Source organism: Schistocerca gregaria, chromosome 9, assembly GCF_023897955.1.
Source record: "Schistocerca gregaria isolate iqSchGreg1 chromosome 9, iqSchGreg1.2, whole genome shotgun sequence".
NCBI lineage: Eukaryota > Metazoa > Arthropoda > Insecta > Orthoptera > Acrididae > Schistocerca > Schistocerca gregaria.
The window spans coordinates 183,341,417-183,363,445 of NC_064928.1; the positions used below are offsets into that span (position 1 = coordinate 183,341,417).

Below are 22,029 nucleotides of genomic sequence, written 5' to 3' on the forward strand. Positions count from 1 at the left end.
TTTGAGGTAAGACCTCTGCAGGGAATTCAGTGAGAAGACTTGCATTATGTATTTCCACATTGTTCAATTGTTCATTACAGTTGGCAATAACAAATGGAGTTAGAAGAAAATTGGTTCAGGTAATTGAAATGTGGAATTTCTCAGACTATTTTGTTGGCACCCCATACAAAATAATCATTTAGGTTTGTTCAAGACTCTCTCTCTCTGTGCGTGTGCGTGTGTGTGTGTGTGTGAATGTGTGTGTGTGTGTGTGTGTGTGTGTGTGTGCGCACGCGCGCGCGCGCTCGTGCATGCATGCGCCCTTGTGCGTGTTTACTATTTTTTTGTCATTTGAGTGAAGTATGTTTAATTTTGTAATTCCCTTGTTTGCTACAGTACTCTTCGCTAAGTTTTTGCTACAGTACTGTTGGCTAAGATTACAGCCAACTGCTCGCATTCAGTGTTTGTATAGTTGTACTCGAGTAATTGTCAAATATATGGATAGCAAATTTGTATATCACAATTTTAATGTTAACTATTTTCCTTTGTGTACCAATTCAGTCACCGAGCCTGTTATCATAAGGTAGGCTATTCAGGTCTTTCTTTCTTTTAAGAAAAAGAGGAAGAGGTTAGAGATAACATGACTTCTCGAGTGTTTGTTGCAGAATCCATATCAATTTCCTCTGGAGAACATTTGATCTTGTTTGTTACAGTGAGAAATCTTTCTTACGGTTCAACAAATCTATTGTACATTAGACACAAAAACAGCATTCGGCAAGATGTTTGAGCACTGTTATCATTTGCACAGAATTTTTGTTTATAATTGAGGAGAGTAAAATATTTTAGTAGTAAATTTTAATTGAAAAATAAAATAATTCACAATCTTAAGTATTCCATTAACATATTGTTTAAAGAGTGTTTTTATGTACTCCAGTTTTCTAATGCTTGAAATCCTCAGATTCGTTAATCGATTGGATAATGTTTGTCTGTGTCTTGTACCAGAAAGGGAACATGAATAATGCGTGATAAAACTCATTAATTAGTGATGCGTGATATGCATTATTTTTTTATTTCTTTCCCGTGTCATTTTTCTTTTCCATCAGATGACAACCAATTTTACGTTAGTTCTATTGTAACACTTTGTAACTCAGTTAGGCTATTGTAACACTTTGTAACTCAGTTAGGCTGGGCGCACAAAGGCTTTTGAGCAGATGTATTAATTACTATATTTTCTTTGACATTGAAGTGATATCTGTGTCAGAAACAGAATTTGAAAGGACAATACTCTTGGCTGTACTGTGCACAGTTTTTGCCAGATGTGTGCATTTAACACAAATTTTAAAGTCTCTGTCATGGATTTTTCGGATCACAAAGTATAATGAATTATTTTAATTTTGTCTCATGTACATACACTTTTTAAAAATTTGAAAAAGCTATAAACGTGTCACACCACACTCCTGCAGCCAGAGGTTTATTTCTTAAGAACTAAGATCCAAAATTAGAAAACAGAAATATGAGCAGTAGTAGACATAGTGGAAGTGAAAATGAGTCACAGCCACCAGCCCACAAGCGGAGGGGATCTAGAATGATTAATGTGTAAGAGGTATCGAAAGGAGAATGCTTTCGAGAAGACTGTAGAATTACGAGGATATGGAAGGACACAGTTGGCCAGTACTTATCTTCACGACGCAAAATTCTGAATACTAGTGATACACATATTCCAGTTTTATAAAACCCAGAACCATGTGACCCTTCCTCAGGGAGAAAAGAAGGATAGATTGTAGGCTATTGGAGAGCAGGAACAGGTCATGCATGTCTACTGTACTTGGCATATTTTGCTTCTGCTGGGTAAGCACTGATTGGCAATTCTGTGTCCTCGTTATGGGTTTTAGCATACCACAATAAATAACTCCTCTGTCTCAGGAGAGAGTGAGGGGGGGGGGGGGGGATTGTACACACTTTTGAACTCAGTATTCATATTGTATAATGTGTAGTGTGTTTTGCCTTCACTCATTCTTATGTTCATTTGTTATTTTACCTATTCATTGCCATCTTTCTGATTTATAGCATCATACTTCTTACTCCCACTTGTTAATTTCTGAGGAGCTCTTTCATTAATTATTGCTATACTTGTGTTATTTGCTTCCTATTTAGATTACGTAGTAGCATTCTACAGTTTCATTGAGCTGTAACAAAATTATCCTACAGTTGTGCTTCTGTGCACCCATGCATTGTAGTGTATAAACAGAAGTCTAGCAACCAACTTTGAATACACACTCTGCTGTGGAATTTGTTTCTTTTTCATTGCTACATCAGTAATAATCGCAATGTAAAACTTTTATGTTGCTTTCCTTTTTGTTTGATTTAAGTTTGTAACATAGCCAACTTTTCAAAGAAAGCACATTACAGGTATTTGATTCAAGAAACTGTTATAGATCTTACTGTGCCACTATAAGTATTCCAGAACTGTAAAATTTGCAGTTATGCAGAATGTTACTATGGATGTTACAATTGAGTAATTTAGTTTATTGATTCGAGCTGACGGTTGCTCTCTAATTCAATATCTTGGAGTGACTGCACAGTTTTAAGGATGGTGCCAGACCACGTAATGTGACTGACACTTTAGTTGATAATTCTGACAGATCAGGATTGTGACATATAGCCCTGTAGCTGAAAGCAGGAAGAGCAACATTTATTGCCTCACTTGAGACTGCAGGTAGAGGGCGACAAAAGTATTTTGCACAGTTGAGGACAAAGTGAAGAATATAATTGCTCTCGTGTAGCACTGATCTTTTCTTCAGTGGCGGGCAAGGAAACTGCACGGGAACAGATTGTCGATGTTATGGAAACCAATTTATTGTCTTTTTTTCTCCATGTACGTTGTGTTCATTTGCACAGAGATAAAGTTTGGGCCACTTGCAGGAACAGGTCGACTGCACGTGAAGTTGGTACTGTTTTGTGTTTGGTGAGGTCACTCTATATATAATCTGCCATATGTATTTGTGATGTGCCACAGCAATCTTCTTCACTAACATTGATTATCTGTATGATTCTCCATGTGGGTGATGTGCCTCCAAACTTGGGGTGCACATATAGTGCAACATTACATCAATTTATTTACAGTTGCGACTGGAAGATCTGCAGGGTCTGTACTTGTTTTGTGACACCTAAATGAGGATTACTTCCCAATTTATGACATTGGGAAAAGAATTTTCCAGTGCAGACAGACAGAGAATTCGTGGGTCAAGTGGTGGATTTTGCACTTGTCATCAAATAAGCTTACTTACTGTTCTGTTGAATCTCGTTTTGCTTCGTAAATTAGCAGCCCTCAGTCATTTATTTTCAGTTTATTTTTAAGCTAAGCAGTCTGTCTATGGATCACTGCTGGTATTCAGGTTATATTTGATACATCTGAACAAATTAAAGTAGGGCATTAATGTATCCGCTCATCAAATGCTATATGTGCACGGATTGTGGAGTAACTTATATGGATTCTACATGAAATAATAGATCTCCTCTCGTATTTGAGGCCAGGAAACTAGTTGCTATATACACCTGTAGTACTGTAGCACCTGTAATATCGAGTTAGATTATTATCTCATGGATGTGTTGAGATTTTATGAGTGACAATACACTCTACAGTGCAGCATTTATAAAATGACAATTGCAAATATCGCGTAAATTAAATGGTCTGTTTGTGTTACTAATAATGAAACACACACATGGATATCTTGATGTGATGAAATTGCATTGAATTTTTATTCTCATGTTTTACAAACTTTAATTTTCTCTTATATATATTTTGTTGTGTGTTGTTGTCTTCTTTTTGACATAGTCATCACTGATTGTGATTATTATTTCAACGTAAAGGGAAAACTCTGTTTATGAAATGAGTAGAGGTTAGTTCAGTAATCAGACTACTAATACTGTTTCTAGACTATCATTATTTTTTGATAGACGTAATCTGTAGCTAATTGTGTGCATCTCAGTTGACTTTTAAATCAATGTTACATGCTGTAGTGGTTGTCTACAGATTGACAACTATATTATAAATGTACTACTTATTTTGTCTTGATGTGAAATAGCACATATATTTAGTACAACATTTCCTCTTTGCTTCTTCGTTGCTGACATTTCATTATGCAACAAAGCAGTTTTGCTGAATTGGGGAAAACACACATTTGATGCGTGCTCTGTGTAGAGAATTGCTAATTTTAGTGTAGCAGTCAGTGTATCCGCTTCAGGTAGAGCAACACTGAAATATAGAAAAAATATTGTTGAATACAATTTCATTGTGATTGGCTTGCATATTACAATATTTATTATAACATTCTTAGCAAAAGTTCAGTTGTAGTTATCTAATCAGTCAATATTTGCATGCACAACCCTTGTGTGTTCTGATACACGGCATTATTACTAAAAACTCAATTTCACTTGAATAATTATGCATCTCATTTGAACCAAAGTTTAAGATACACATACATCACAACTTTTACAAACACGTGGGAATGTGTTACCTATTATCTTGAACTTATGTGCCCTTACTTACAGTCACACTGGGAGTTGGACAAGAAATAGTTATTTACTACATTGTAACAGTTTTTTCTGCCAAATATTAGTACTGCCCTTATGATTGCACTTTTGTTGCACATAATGGCTCGTTCATATAATCCACAAATACATTCAGTAAAAGACTTCATTGCGTGCATTAAGAATAAATATTACAAGTGCATTCCTGTTATTTCAGGAAACATTTTATTTGAACACACCATGCAATTTGTTTGCAGGAAGAGTTAATTAATGTCACTGTGACTCATGGGATACCTCATAACTTTTTTAATGTTGGTTTTGTAACTACCATTTCAGAACAATGTCATTCTTGACTGCTGCTTGGTCAAGCATAGTTGGAAATACACAAATTTTTTCTGTGTTTTTCGATTGATAGTAGTACTACTATTGTTTGCCTTACTGCGTTATATGCAGCCTGCAACCAGTCAAGTCAATGGCTAAAGGAAGGGTATTATTCAGAGCTTATAAATGTACTGTAAAAAGATAACTTTGATACAAAAATGAGAATGCTTTTACTAAACACAAGATTTTGCAGAAATTTTTTCTGCCTTTCAGAAATAGTGCCTCTAATGGTTGGTAAGTTCTTAGTTGTAGAAACAGTTTCACTTACTTTTCTTTTGAAAGAAAATTCATCTGTGACTTGTGTCAGGTCTGCCTTAATAGTGATCATCTTACTGTTGTTGAGCCTAAAGAGTTGTTGCTTCAGGAGTTGGAGAACAGCACTACGTACACGAGCAAGTGGGAGCGCATGGAGCCTTCTGGTGATAAACTGAGTAAGTATATTTCCTAAAGACATATCTCACTCACCTCAAACTGTGAATGTGTCTGTTTCCAGGGCTGCAGTCTGACGAGCTACTGGCCTGATTGTGTCAGTGATGTGCAGGCTTATTGCAAATAATTAACGAGAGTTGTGTTCTCTGTCACAGATGTTCCATTTTTGTTCATGTGCAGTGATTTGCATTTCAGGAGTGTGCAGTGTAATGTGTTGAGCTCTGTGTGGAGAACTTAATTCTGCTGGTGAAGTGCTTACATCAAAGAGAGCTCACTGTTGACTAAACCTCTTAAATGTGGGGAGATAAATGCAACTGATAAGTGAATGTGTTATTGTTTAGAGCTGGTCAGCAATAAGCATGAGCATGAGGAAAGTTTAGTCCACATTTGTTGTTATAAATTCTGTGTTGTCATTCCTCATATTTTTCTCTGGAAGTGAAAATTCTGAAGTTCATTTGACACTCCACATCCTTAATTTTTGTTGTTCTACAAAGAACAAAATTTGGATGTCAGACAATATCAACCCATCCAGTGCTTTCCATTCTTTCATTTAGAAAGACATTTTATGGATACACAACCCGTCTGCTGCTTCAGTTGGTTTTATCTGTGCAACTGTTGGATTTATGTGCATCTGTTGTAATCTGCTTAGCTTGGGCTTTTCCATAAAGCTTACTGTTTTGTCATTGGGTGGCATTAAGAAAATAATTGCAATATCTGATGTCAGTGGTGATACTTCCTGTCATTTAAAAATTGTGTATTAGACTGAGATCCAGAGCAAAACACGCAAAACACTGTGAGGTGAGTATTGAACTGTGCCCAGGTACTGAGTATTAGGAACACTACCAGGGCAAGGCAAGGGCTCAAATTCGAGTGTCGATCAACTGGATGATTTTAATTACCTCAGACACATCATTACAGTGCAGAGTGAAAAGTTCAGTGTATCCTATTCAAAGAATAACTCAAGTTTTTCTTAGCATGTGGCCAGTTATGTCATGTACTTTAGTGCCACACACATTGTCACTGCCTAAGTACTCAACATAGGGGAAGTTTGAATAGTTTAAGATCCACACCTGTGTCCATAACATGACATTGGGTCGGAGGGTGGGGCTGGACATCAGTTTAGTCGCTTGCAATCGAGCATGGAAGGCAGTCTGTATCTTTCAGTGGAAGTTCACTTTTCCAGGTTTTGTAACCGAAGATACTTTCATTTCCACATATACTTTGCCACTTTCTTGCAGTTCACAATGTATATTAGAATATATTGCCCAATAATTGACAGGCCTTTTCATTATGAAGAAGGTAATTTGAATCCAGGTTGACGGCATAATTACAGAACACCTTTAAGATGAACAGGATCCTTTTAATAATGTTAAACAGGAAAAGTTTTCTTCATGTTGTGCAAAATATTGTTTATTGGGTCACAAACTAGCTTTATACTTCTTAGGCCACTGTCAACTGGTCACAGAATGTCACAGCGACAGATAAAATGACCTTTTAAATATACAAGAAATTAAATTTACACCCACTTTCATTCATAAAATTAATGCAAGATATTATGTAATTTATGTAGTGGCCAGAGTATGTCATGCAGCTCGGTTAAGGACAAATAAGCAGAATCATTTGGTGGTACAGCTACCGTCTTGCTAGCTTTTGTGCTCTGCTGAGAACTGCCAAGTGCTCTCACGTCTGGCCATCTAGCTCGACTATACCTCTCCTCAGACGGTTCCAACACGTTACATTATAGTTTCAAATGTATAAAAATCGTACTCCCACAGAACAAAATAACAGAAATATAATAAAACACCTCACTTCAGTCACTTAATGTCACAAGTTACCAGTTTCCCATTGGGCATCATGTGACGGACTTCAGAGCCCACAGGAAACCTGTGCTATGCAGCGTATGGTAGTTTCCAGGGTTAAGATGTAGATTTAAATGAGTTACTGCAAACATCAGGCTGTATGTGAGAGCTCCTCTCTGTATATATATTTTACAGAATAGCCTAATATGAATTCTTTATTACTATTACTGTACACTGTTACATGGATTTCTGCAAACCAGTCCACTGACAAAGGCGGAATGTGACTTTTAGCACTATCATGAGACGTAGAGACTGGCTGACTATCCTAGGTATGGCAGTCCTGTCATTTGTCATTTATTCACAACCTCTTGTTTTATGATCTTTGTGAACATTTTTGCTTTTATCTTTCTGTTATGATTCTGCCATAATTAAACATTTGTAGCAGTGTCATTTATAAAGTGAAAGATTATCAGTTCCAGTAGTTGTATTCTTCACATTTATAGTCATTGGACAAAATAATATGAACACCCTGATAGCAATAAACCATTTCCAGCTCTTGTTTTAAGACTCATAATTAAAGCACTGATATTGTCTTTTAATTGCTCTACGTACTATAACAACTCTGAAAGTGGTGTGACCCATCATTACACGTGGGATCATTTTGGTGTGTGCAGGTCTACAGTTGTATGGGACACAACAGACTTCCCACAAACTGTCAATGTAGCCTCTTGCATTTCTGACAATGGCAAAAAAATCTGCTGACTATATTTAGTGAAACTATTTTACATTTTGAGATCTATTTCATGGGAATTATTTATGTGCTAAAGATAATAATAGTAGGACAACTGAATTTAGTAATGCAGAGACTAGAGATCATTGGAGGTGATTAAAGGTTGCTGCCCTAAATGTGAATGCTGAACTAAATAAGCATCTAAAGAGTTAAGTGAGATAGGAACAGCAATAAATATAGTTGATAAAGAGCTGTTACTACCAGACCTCTTCCCTACCTGGCAAATGCAGAGAACCTGCGGGAAAATGTAATGTAGTCCTAGAAGTTCCTTACGATAGAACAGTAAGTGTAACATCCACACCATCTTTCTTGAACTGTGAAACATAGTGGAAGTCACATAACGACTCTGGAGGTCATGTTGTGGTTCCAGTGCTTCACATTACAGTCACAGTGAGAGGAGACATGAAGCTCAATGGATATGTTTTTGAAGATCTGGTGAATTTATTGGTGATAGTGCCCCATTTGCACAGCTGGGAATGTCTGAGAGTGGCTAAGTATGTGTGGGAATGAAATGGCACACCTTCCCATACTTGAAACTCGCTAGATGTTAATATTGTCAATCCATTGCAGCCCATATTTTAAAACCAGCCTGAATGTCTGTTGCTTGCCTCCACTATTTCTCGAGGTACTACAATAGTTTCTATGCACAAAATTAAATAAAAATCCCAGTTATTCAGAATTTATATTCGTCGATTCATGGAAGATTTCAGGCAGTTCTGGTTTCAGAGGTGTCTCTAAACCATACTAAGGGGACATTTGTATTATTTTGTTCGTATCCGGCAACTGCAGCTTTTTGTCTTAGGATTGGGGTGCTATGTAAACAGTAGTGAGGGAATTCTGCAGTGTATATGTCCAAGAAGTAATGACGCTGACTTCACTGAACAAAGTTAAATGGAAAGCAAATCAAATTTCCAGCCACAGGAATTGGTAGGGTGTGGTCTGACTTAGCCCAGTTGTGGCAGAATCTCACCAGAGTGTAAATCACTTTCGAAATGAAGAAGTGTGTGAGCACCGAGTTGCAGAATAAAATACAAAGAGAAGGAGAGGGTCATCAGTGATGTCGATACAGTTTTTGTTTCAAGACAAAAAGTCTGAACTGTGAGTTAACTTACAATGATAGAGGATGCTTGAACTGAGGGTGCCCTGTGGCAACATCCGTGTTTTAAGTAGCATAAAGCATTCACAAAAGAATGAGCTGGGCACTACTACCGCTCCAACCACTGTGAGATCTATTCTGTTGCCATAAAAATAAATCCAGGTATTGATTTGTTAATAAATTTGGCAAACAGAAGTGGTGGGTTTACTAATTTTGTGATAGTCATTAGGTACGGTCTTATTTTGTGTGTTTTGCCACTGTCGGCTCATTGTGTGACATTGTTCTGTTCCTGAGAGTTAAATTATGTAAGTGTGCTTCATTGACACTCATATAATTCTCAGATTCGATCTGAAGAGATACTTTGATACATTGTGATTTATTTCCAGCTAATGTGGACAGATATCTAAGATGACACTCATTCATTGCATGTTTGCTTTGTCTACCCCTTGCTTGTGGAAGTCGTGGAGTATTTGTGATGTTAACATTAGGACTAATTTTGTTATTTCTTTCAAAAGGGTGGTTCTTTTTGTCGCACATCTGGAATTCGTGTTTATCACTGTGTCTGGTTACAGATCGGCTTGACGGGCTTGGGAGGATGCAGAGGGCGAGCCACTCCGACTCAAAGCCGCGCTCCCTGGAAGACTGGCTTCAGTTAAGTGACGAGTATGTGCAGCGAGAAGCTACACCGGGAAAGAAGCGGGTATGTCAAATGTTTGCATCGACCAAATACTGTCCCACTTTCTGTGATGTTATCGGGATTTCTGCTAAATCCATAAAGCTTTGAATTTGTTTTTACCACAGCAGCCTTTTATGGTAGTCGTGTCAGTTCATATTAATTTATGCAGATTAATACCCCAAATTCCTTGAGATTGCATTTCAGTTCCAGACAAGTGCTGTAACACCCTTCCATTCTTGTGTATATTAATGAATGTAGTGGTATTGTGTTTGAATTTCATTATTAACATTTTTGGAGGGCTTTTTTGAGTTTCCTGGGTGTTCTGTGTTTGATAAATAATTTTAACTTCAGAGAAAGATGTCAATAATCTCTAGATATGAATAAGAATTAGCTGTATATGAAGTTCAGTAAGTTTAAATATCTGGAGAAGTGACATGTATCATGTGATTGATGGCTGTTTTTTCGATGTACTTGTAACAAAGTCACTTATAAATAGTTTGAGAAGAAGGAAGGAAAAATAAGATTTCGCATCACAACGAGGTCATTAAATGCAGGGCACGAGTCCAGGTTGTGGAAGAGTGGCAAACAAAACTGAACATGTTCTTTAGAGATGAAATGTCTCAGCATTTGCCTTGAACCCTCTAGAAAACCTAAATCTGGATGTCTGTTCAAGGATACGAATTGTTACCCTTCCAAATGTGAATGCAGTACTTAAATGTTAATGAAATTAGTAGTATGTTGTGAGCAGCAATGAAGATGTAATCATCTGGACTCGATCCTTGCAACATTGTTATGGAGATGTATTAAATAAGTGGTCTATGTACAAGAGAAGTTGTAATACGATACTGGGAAGTTGAATATAAATAATGGAAGGAGTAGAGGCAATCACTCACTGAACCATTGAGGACTGGGAGGGAGAGGCAATAGAGGAATGGGGTGGAAGTGTGACACCAGTGAGCAGACCCACCACAGACGTGTGGCACACAATGTGGTTAAGGAGCAAGACTGGTTCACAGGGGAGGTTGATAGGCCAGTGCAGATCGGTATGGGGTGGGGGCCTGTGTTCAGAGAAGCTGGAGTTTTGCCAGAGAAGTGTCTACATGCGGGTCGTGGAATGACCATTACAGTGTAGCACGTTGTGCTCGGTGATGTGGTTTTCTGCTGACTACTTAACTTCACTGTTGGCACAGGCCTAGGTTTGTCACTTGAACCCAGTAGTCGAATCAGTCTGGAAGAGTATCACCATAAAAATTTATTGCAATGTAGGCCACTTCAGTTTTATAGCACAGTGCCCATACACCTTACAATGTACTGGAATGAAACTGACTAGAAACCTCCGAACTTTGGCTGAGAGCAGAGTTGACCACCCACTGTCAGCATGTGTTACTTTGCATCACATATTCAACTCAGTGTCTGTTTGACAAACCCGACTGGTACTCAAGTCCCCATTTAACTCCCTTTGAAACACTCCTCATCAAGTCCCAGTCCAGTCCTTCACTATAGCACGTGCTATACGTCCTCCTGCCTACACTGGGCTGGACTACAGCACTTCCATGATCACATCCTGTCCACCCCCCCCCCCTTTCACCCCCCCCCCCCCCCCCCTCTGCTACTGCCTCCCCCTCCAGCCATTTCTCCACCTCCTTTCTTCCCTCCCAAGCTCCACATCACTCACCCTGTCACCCCAGTCAAGCTGCAATGTTGCTACGATGTAGTTGACCACGATAGTGTAGCTGTGTGTGGGTCTCACTTAGCTCCGAAGAAGGATATTGTCCACCAAAAGATTAACAATCTTTTCAGTCCCTTGAGGACTTAACTGTATCATGAATTGTCAACATTACTCCTGTCAACATTTGTATTCCACCCATTATTTTCCATTGTCAAAAGCCAGTATCAAGTAAGGAATCTGGGAATATACTATAAGCCCATATGTATCATTGTCGCAGTTCCTATGAAGATGAAATTAGCCTAATTCTATTGGCCACAGAGGCATTTAAGCAGTCATTCTTCTCATGATTTTTAAGGAAATGGAATGGGAAGAAGTCGTAATGAGTGATTCTCTTGGCTGTACACTTCATATAGTTTTTTTCTTTAGTAATTTATGTTTCAGTTTTTTTTTTACCCCTCACTAATCTTTATCACTGTAACTGTGTCTAGCGCTGTGACCCCTTATGGCAGCCGTCATGTACTGCCTTGGTTTTGCTCTCCAATGGCACTAAAGGGTGATGATAGAGACTGTACAGTACACAGTACTGTTGCTGTTGCACTGTGCTGCCAGTATCATACATAGGCTGTTACTTGCGGTTACCTTGGTGGTGTGTGTCTGTATTATTTCCAGACTTTGTACTTGTATCACATTTGTTAAATATCTGGCCCTCTGCTGACAATTTAAAGCTGTATACTCCCAGTTTGTGTCCTCTTTTCATGCCCATTTTATTTAAATTTACGCAAGCCTCTTTAAGTGTGTTTTTCTTTCACTGTGCAACGGATCCAAAGATGATTTTTTTCTGGCAGAAGTCAGATGTTTGTTAGTATTCAGTGACTGCAAATAGACAGAAAAGTAGTAGTTTCAACTTATGAAGTTTGTAGTAAGCGCACATGTGGTGAACAGAGTGAGGTGGAGCCATTTTTAAGACACTGAACTCTTAAGCACAGCTCTGAATCTGTCTGCCTTCCAATTTTAGTTTTTTTACAGTTCTCCTATTAGCACCCTTGCTATAGGGGTAGCGTCTTTGCCTAGTAATCAAAGTGCCCTCGATCATGGGTTTGTCCTCATCACCAGTTAAATTTTTAATAACAATCATCAGCAATTGCGCCTGATGGCTTCTGGCATAAGAAGTCACTCTCATTCTGCTAATGGCATTGTCAAAATGATCACAGGACAAAACAGAGGTTTAGGGCACACTCTTGCCTTGGAGTTGGAAACTGCCCCTAAAATGTGGAAGAATCACCAGTGACCAACAGCATGAGGATGCAGAAGGTAGTGGAAACCACTGTATTAAAGACACTTAATGTGTATGCACAGGACATGTGGCCTGTAATTGAAAAAGCGTCATGATGATCTCTACATTGCCAAAAGATAATGGACTAGTCCTCTATTTTGATCTGTGGGAGGGGACTGCCAAAGGGAGGTGACCAAGAGAAAAATATTGAATAACCAACAAAAGAGAAACATTTTAAGAGGCAGATTGTGGACTGGAAGCTAAAAAATCTGAAAAGAGAAATGCTATGGGTCTATCTAGATACAGTGGGCATCAGTGAAGTGAAAGGGAAAGCAGGCAAGGATTTCTTGTCAGATGAGTATAGGGTAATATCAGCTGTCACAAAAGATGGTATAAGCTGGGATTGTATTCATTGCGAATAGGAAAGTCGGATAGGATTGTTCTCATCTGAATCAACAGCAATCCAACACCAACAACGATGGTTCAGGTACATATGCCAACGTCGCAAACAGATGATGGAGAGAAAGTATATGAAGATATTGGACAGACAGTTCAGTATGTGAAGGAAAATGCAAATCCATTACTCGTGGGGACTGGAATGTGGTTGTAGGGGAGGGAGTAGAAGAAATGGTTACAAGAGAGTATGGGCTTGGTAATAGGAACAATAGAGGAGAAAGACTGATTGAGTTCTGAAATAAATATCAGTTAGTAATAATGAATACTGTGTTCAGGACTCACAAGAGGAGAAGGCATACTTGGAAGAGGTCCAGAATTATCGGAAGATTTCATTTAGAATTACGTCTTGGGCTGGCAGAGATTCTGAAATGAGATATCGGATTGTAAGGCATACCCAGGAGCAGAAATAGACTCAGATCACAGTTTAGTAATGATTAAGAGTAGGCTGACTAGAGACTAATCAGGAAGAATTAGTGTGCAAAGTAGTGTAATGTGGAAGTACTAAGGAATTAAGAGACACGTTCAAGTTCTCTGAGACTATAGATACTGCAATAATGAATAGCTCAGTAGGCAGCTCAGTTAAAAAAGAAAGGACATATCTACAAAGGGCAATCACAGAAGATGGGAAAAACTGAAGGTACAAGGAAGGCAACTGCGAAGAAGTCTTGGATGATAGATAAAATACTTCATCTGACCGATGAAAGAAGGAAGTACAAAAATGCTCAAGGAAATACAGAAATTCAAGTCACTTAGGAATGAAATAAATGGGAAGTGCTGGGAAGCTACGCAAAATGGCTGCATGAAAAATGTGGAGAAATCAAAAAGGAAATTTTAGAATCTTAAGCATGGTGGCAGTAGCAACTGTGCAAGTGTAATATATCGGTTAAAAACAGCCACCAGTTGCGGAAGGCAGTAGTCAGGAGCTCATGACCTAGCTTTCAACCCATACAAATAGGCCTTAATCAGAAGCCTTATTACTTAGAAATAAGTATATACAGATAAATGCAACATTCAGAAATTAGGATATTATAAAAACACATCATCAGCCCTAGTTATAAGAGCATCATCCTGTATAAGTTTATGGTTTATACTGCATATTACTTTATTCTCAACTGGAAGTTAATTTACTCTAGTGACATTAACTTTTTCGTTTACTAACACATTACAATGTTCATGAGAAATCCTAATCTGTTACAATTTTTCTATTTTATGGTTATAAAGACCCACCTTTAGATCAACAATGAAATCTACTATAACAGTAGGATCACTAAGCCTAGGTTTTACATTGAATTTGAGATCTTTACACAATAGGTGATTATCTATTTTTGTAAAATTAATTTCAGTTTTATTGAGCATCCTGTCATAAAACACATGTTCAGGCTGGTTTTTAGCTGGTATTTGGCTCTGAGCACTATGGGACTTATTAACATCTGAGGTCATCAGCCCCCTAGAACTTAGAACTACTTAAACCTAACTAACCTAAGGACAGCACACACATCCATGCCCGAGGCAGGATTTGAACCTGCAACCGTAGCGGTCGGGCGGATCCAGACTGAAGCGCCTTGAACCACTCGGCCACACCGGCCGGCAGCTGGTATTTGGGCATTAGATTTCCTACTAGTATTTTTCAACAATTTGGCAAATTTTTTCTCATATCTATCCAGGATTTCACATCTCATGTTATGAAGCCAATCATTTACATGCATCCAAAAATCATTTTCATGCGTTGGAAGTTAAAACTGTCCTCAATTTTTTTTTTTTTTTTTTTTTTTTTTTTTTTTTTTTTTTTTTTTTTTCCCCCCCTTAGAGAGGGAGGCGGAAGAGGCTTCTTCATTGAACTTATCTTTTTTATTATACAGTTCTACTGTTCTGCTTGATATAACATGTCTCATTAGAGTTTTTTTTAATGAATTGCTATTTATTGCACTGTTTGGCATTAATGTAACATTTCATGTAATTTGACATCATACATTGTTTATTAAAATCAATAGCACAGTTGCTGCTGCAGCCGTGCTTAAGGTACTCAGGTTTCACCTGCCCAGGTATCCAAGGCTGCTACCAAATACGTGGATCTATCTCTCAAAATTTTAGAGACTGGTATGGCTATTGATTTTAATAAACAATGTGTTTTCTTTGGAAATTGTGCAGCTGATTTTCTTTCTCATTCTATTTCATCCAGACGCTAAGCTCTCTTCTCTATCAAACTCATGTCGACAAAATGTTAGACTTAATCTTGCTTTCTTTTGTAAGTATTGTGAGGTAATCTGAAGGGCACCTTTATATCTGTGACAAAATGTCTGCAGTGTGTGTATATGAGAGCCTGGCCTCAGATAGTGATGCCACAGTTAGAATTACAAACATCAGAGAAATGCTATTGTATTTGATTTGATTTTCCAGATTCTGAAAATAAATGCGATAAGTACAGTCAAGAGATGCAGCTTTGTGATGGCAATTGCTGACATCCAACCCAGTGTGAAAGTACAGTGCCAATCATAACATATACTTCCAAATGACCAATAACATAGACTTCCTTGCTCTATGCAAGGCTTTAATGATGACGATACGGCGTTCACAACTGAATCCTTGCTGATTTTTTACTACAGCTCCGTCTGCGGTTTATGGTTCTACATTGATGTTGTGCCAGTCTGTAGCTCCAACACCATTATGATTACCTACTCTCACTGCTACCAGAGACTGGTACTTTAAAATTTTGTGATTCGTCCATCTCTTGTATCGCTTCTCATCAATACTGTAATGTCAAGCAGTGCTTGAATAGTGTGGAATCCAGCTATTTCTCCTGCCAGCTCATTCCATGTGGTAGCCTTGGACAAATTGTGTTTCAGCATCATCATTTCCATGTCGTAACTACTTTAAAAAAATTGTGAAGTTAAATAGTTGCTGCAAATGATAAAAACTGTGACACCATTATGCCAAAAGGTTGCTGGGTAATACATGACAATTTTATCTGGTGCAAATCAGGTTTCAAGTAATTGAATGTACATAGTTTTAGGTCAAACATCTTATCAGACCATTTATTGCGATTTTTTTTTTAATGGAAGTTGCTCTGTTTATTTTACGAATATGTCATTTTTAACAGGAAGCAATGTTTCAGGTGTCCAATGATGTCGGCAATTTCATTTTTGTGCACAATTTAAGTGCAGCCTGTGATCCCACACTCAGTTTAAGATCTCACATTTGTCCGTCAAAGTTAGAAACACTAATCAGAAATACCTGTCATATAATGGCAGTGCACACATTGCAAAAGTGGTTGCTATCTGAAGTGCATAATGAGCACCTAGGACATAGCTTGCATTCAAACATTGGCACTTCGACAGTATCTCCCAATCCAGTCAGATTGCAAGTAGTGATCACATCTCAGGTTGTCACCAGCAGCACCTGAGGATGACGCCTGGGGTAGTCCTCAAAATATTGTGCATAAAAATTGAATCGTCAGTCAGGCTGGACACTTGAAAGTGTGCCTTCTATTTTGTGAATATCATTACAAGTTATATTGAACTAGTTATGTGAGACTATTCGTGCCTTCATCAGGGGGGTGTTACGGCATCCTCCAGAAGCAGGCTGACGGAAATGGAAAACAGAATACAGGTGAGTTGTGAACTCGAAAGCACAGTAATCTATTTTTTTCTTCTCAGGTTCGCTGGGCTGATTTAGAAGAGAAGCGCGAACAGGAGAAGATGCGTGCCATTGGCTTTGTGGTCGGCCAGACCGATTGGGCACGAATGACAGATCCTACTTTTGGAGAGGGTGCACTGACGCAGACCAAGTACATTTAGAAGAGAGTAAGGTGGCCACTGCCAGTGCTACACTTGTAAATAATACCCAAGTTTAGTATTGCTGCATAGTTCCGAGCTGTTGGACAGAGTGAAAGAATGTAGAATCAAGTGCTGTGCCGTTCTACACTCTCTGAGATGCTAAGGGTGGATTGCAAATCTTCCAGTATCTTTCAATTACTTTCTACACGACCACTGTGGTCGAGGGTACCTGATTTTATTTGCGGATGAGCTCACAGCGGGATATTAAATAATTCACCTTCCGCTTTTCTGTTAGTACAATGTCTCAATGTTTCGTATTTCTTGTACATGTGTTCCACTGATTGATTTGAGGAGATGACAAGGAAGAACAAAGTTGCAAAGTATTTTCCAAGTAAATGCAGGATGATCAAAAGACAGTTACTTGCTCCATGCAATTTTGCCTTCTGCATAAGGTGTCCTCTTCTATTTCTAACAAAATGGAAAAAAAATACTGCTTTCAATAATCTAGTACAACATTTCTGTCATGTGCTTGGATTTTGATCAAGCCCTTTGAATTCAGAATAAAAGTATTAGTTTTCATCATGTATTGACATGCCTTTTTAGGGCTTTTTTAAGATACCGGTTTAATTTTTTCACCTAACCCTATCAATTATTTAAAGCTGTTCATTTTGGCAGATTTGCACGTCTCATAACATTTAATCATTAGGACTTCCCTTTACTTACTTTCTTTATTTTCATGATGTCTAGAGCATTAATGAAATGCATCTTGCAAGATGCAGTCAGTTTAGTGCTTGTACAAAATGAAAATTTACTTCTGTTTGTATCGTAATGTTGATGAAGAATAGAGTCTCTGCAGTTTTATGCTGTTTCTACTCTGAAATATACACGGCATCAATTTGTTGTTAGAATTATAATGTTTCTAAATAAATGTTGTGTGATCAGCTCAGTGTGATTTAAACAATCTGAACATACACAGTATGTGTCCATGGTGAATAAACCATGTACAATTATTGCATCACCTATATTCTGAATGTTGTACACTTTTTCAACATTGTTGTTTTAATAACGTTGGATGTAGCTTTGCACAAGTTTCGTCATTCTCACTCAACAGGATGGAAATTTGAACAACTTGGAGGCATGATAAGATGTAATGAATAACTTATTAGAAATAGTGCAACTTGTATTTTTGTATTGCATGTAAATCATTTCATGTTTCAGTCTAAAAAAAAAAAAAAAAAAAACGTGTAGTGCAATTTTCAAATATAATAAAGAAATGACACATTGCAAGAGAGTCTCTTCAATTTTTTTTTAGACATTTCTGAATAATATTGAATATCGTTTATTTTCGATGATATTGTTAATTTGAAGCTATATAGAAAGCTTATACATGACAATGAAAGAGACTACCTCTATTTTGCTAAGCGTTTGAGAACTCGGCTACTTTGCCATGTAAATATACGTTCTCTTGAGTATCTCAAGCACCTTCAGTCATATTCTAACGACTTGTTTGTCTTTTAGTCTGTAGCCAAATAAGCTTCTACTGTGAATAAAATCCTGATGACATTCCTGTTATGAAATGGAGACATACTATTTAACAAACATTTCTTGCAGTTATTGATAATTATTATTTTTAATAGAAACTGTACCTAAAAAACGAGTATCGTATGTTTGTCATTGCTTGAAATGTGGAACATATGGACAGATTTTAGTTGTCATACATTTGAGTTAGTGTAGTCTGTATGTTCCGCTTTTGTATCATGAGTTTTCCTCTGTAATGTGAGTGCTGTAATTTGTATGTTTCTCTTCACACGTGGCAAAGTTTCTCGGCTGTACAATTATGGCATTTATTAATTTTTGATTTGCATTTTGTTGACCATGACAATGCTGTTGTGCCATCGTCGTGACTGTTAGCGTAAAAATTGTTTCATCGCACTGAATTTTTGCTTTATGTTGTGGTACACAATAGCCAATGTTATCTAAGTGCAGACTTCTTTTTCTTTCATAGATGTGCTTTTTTTTGTCATGACTAGTATAAGCACAACAATATAGTTCAAACGATAAAGAAAAGATTGTCATCCACCAGTTTAGTTTGGATCCTAGCACTTCCGTGAGATATTCTCGTGGTATTAACGTTTATTCTCTGAATATTATTCACAAAAAATTAACAATTTGAAGTACCCCTCTCCCAAAAAGAATAAATGAATTAGTCTTCTGGCATATTTTGCATTTTCACTTCTCTTTTGGCTGTTTCTGTGACTGGCTGTTATATTAACAGTTTGCCTTGCTTGCTGATAAATCTTATTTGATCTGAAGATATCAAGAAGATACTATATTTTATGTATGACATTTTATTCTGTATGTAAACCAGACACCAGAGTAAGCTTTGGTGTTTAAAATTGGAAATTAAAAAAAGTGTATTTTCTTCATTAGTATATGTTGTCAGATGAGCACACTGCGTGGTCAAACCTGTTTTTAAAAGCTGTACACATGTTCAGATCATTAATGTATTGACAATCTATTCTTTGAAGAACCCAGAGAATCAGACAGAATATTTAAACTGAGTATCAGTGTGAATGTTTTGTGCCATTAAATTAAAAGTGTATGTGCAAAATGTTGAGTCTTAATTTGCAGTCACTGTGAGCTAATGGTATTCTACAAACTACCAACTGTTGCAAAACCAGTATATGTTAATGTTTGAAATAAGTGTGTGTGTGTGTGTGTGTGTGTGTGTGTGTGTGTGTGTGTTTACTTTTTGCGTCTTTGCTTGCTTTGGCTACTTTCATGACGTTGATCACAGAAACATAGCTACACATCCAATTACCTTAGATAACTTGTACCTGCTTCCATAGTGTTTCTCACCTGATTCTGAGCTGCATATGCAAATTGTCAAAGGTCTGGGCTAAGTTGCCAATTTACTGCCTTTTAGTCAAGTGCCATGGTAGTGCAGTTTGTGAATTGCTTATATGTGCTCAAGATCTATTATTGATTCCCCACTGAACCACACCAAATTGGAACGATTGGGAATTTTCATTTGTCACTTGATGTGAACAATGCATTATTTTGTTATTGTCTCGACTACTAGTCAGTTTTGAAAACAGTGTTTGAACTAACCTGAAATGCTCTTTGTGCATATGCTCTTATATCTGTTAAATAGTGATTGAGATTGGACTTTACATAATTTGAACTGTATGTAGCACTTCACATTTATGTATATATCAGAGAGCGTTTCATATTCTGAATTTTTTTAAAAGGGAGGTGACAACATACATCTGGTTATCAATGTCCTTAATTTAATCAGTAGTTGATTTTTGTGAACTAGTAAACCTTTATTATGCACACAGTCTACTTTTTGATGAATTTGTTTTGATTTTATTTTTTGCTCTGGGGCAGGGTAGTGGTGAATCAGATAGGCAGTTGTGTTGTATTTGTACCATTGTTACATTATTTTGCAGTTTCTGTAATATTACGATGATTGAGTCCAATTTAGGAAGATTTAGGCATTGCGCTTAACCGTGCTGCTATGTGATTCATTGCCAGATTAATGCCTCACTGCACAATGGCCATTATAAATGGAGGCTTGGCTCAATAAAATATAGGTGAGGAAAATAAATGATTATGATGTTGTTAGAAGAACCATTCTGGCATTTGTCAGTAATGTTTTAGGACAGAGCTGATTTGAATCCTCAAAGTGAATGAAACCACCAGTTGGGAGGGGGGGGGGGGGGGGGAGAAATTTTGCTGCATGTCGGGATATATCATTATCCTCATTTAAAGTCTGTTCCTGTCCACTGTTTACACTATAGAATGCACTGTTCTCAGCAATACGCCTGAGAAATCCTTATCACCCTAGTTGCCATCCCCATCGTGGTACTACACGTACCAATAGAGACAGAATATGTTTTCAGATGCCTGTACATTATGAAAGTAATAGTTTAGGCATTTCCATGAAGTCCTTGCAGTACACGTAGTACAACTGTTGCTATACAGTAAGTAGCAGTAATACTTGATATTTTCATGTCTTTAGGTTTAAATGTTCAGCTTGTATTATAAAGTTCCTCTGAAAGAACATGTTAGCATAATTAACAGCCGGAACCCAATAGTCAGTCGATTTTGTAACTAAGTGTAAAGTGAATAATATAGGTAGCGCAGGAAAGAAATGTGGCAATTTCTAGAGCGAGTATCAAAAAATAGAGACATATACATCAGGATTTATAACCTCACATTTTGTTGACATTTTATTTTCGCTTGCATGGGAAGTGTCTGCAAATGGGAAAGGATTTTTGTTCTGATAATAAAGGTCTTTCGTGTGGTTAAAATAATTTTTATGAAAAGTATATTTTGTGTGTATTGTTTTATGAATCACTTATTAAATTTATTGTGTCTTTGTATTGCTGTACATCCAATTATTTTGTCATTATTGTAATATCTGATAGCCCTTTTACTGTCTCTGAAAGTGAGTGACTGTGTGGAATATTGGAAGGTGATGTAGGCACAAAGAGAAACCCATTCTAAAATTATAATATGATGTATATTCTTTATATTGGGAATAAATTGAAGAAGGCAGCTATGTATCTAAACAAAAGAAAGTGAAACCGTAAGAAGGTAGTCTCTATGTAAATATTGAAACTAAAATTGAAAAGTTGCTCTAATGTTAACAAAATTTAATATCTAATTCTGTATTTAAGTTATTTTTGCTTGAATTCAGTGACACATTTATTGAAAACGATTCTTGAAGTATGCAAGTATAAGCCACACAGAGGGTCCAAATGAACATAACTTTTAAAAAATATATGGTCACTGTTCACTACTTAGAAATGAAAATATTCAAAACTTCATATGCAATTTTTGTGCTCATTGCTGAAATTATTGTAATGGGTAGGGGGAGTGTGGTAAGAATGCACACATCATATATATTTTGCTGTGAAATGACCAATTTTATTTCAAAACAATTGAAAATTTTGTGTGTGTGTGATCTAATAGCCTAATGTAATCAAGTTTATGAAAATTCAAATGTAATTACAAATTATTTATTATAACAATTTTTAAAAGTTTTTATTTGCGCAGTCTTAACCATCTAGTCGGGTAAGGATGTTGGGCAAGACTGTGCAGTCTTTAAACCCTACCAATGATCACAAATACAAATGATGTCATGAGCCTTCATAAGACATGCCCCATTGA

At 37.2% G+C, this 22,029-nt stretch overlaps 1 protein-coding gene across 8 annotated transcripts in view; it reads left to right on the plus strand.

The window, feature by feature from the left end:
- LOC126291762 (YLP motif-containing protein 1-like) overlaps positions 1–22,029 on the plus strand; it is a 362,461-nt gene that overhangs the window by 252,498 nt on the left and 87,934 nt on the right. For 4 of the 8 annotated variants that reach the window (XM_049985443.1, XM_049985444.1, XM_049985445.1 and 1 more), the window contains 3 exons: positions 5,255–5,321; positions 9,577–9,704; positions 16,732–18,138. The exons of 3 other annotated variants lie outside the window; for them this stretch is intronic. In XM_049985443.1, the coding sequence (XP_049841400.1) occupies positions 5,255–5,321; positions 9,577–9,704; positions 16,732–16,872 (336 nt within the window). In that variant the 3' untranslated portion in view covers positions 16,873–18,138. Of the gene's footprint in view, positions 1–5,254; positions 5,322–9,576; positions 9,705–16,731; positions 18,139–22,029 lie in introns of those variants that run through there. One more of the 8 variants, XM_049985447.1, reaches the window with a different exon arrangement.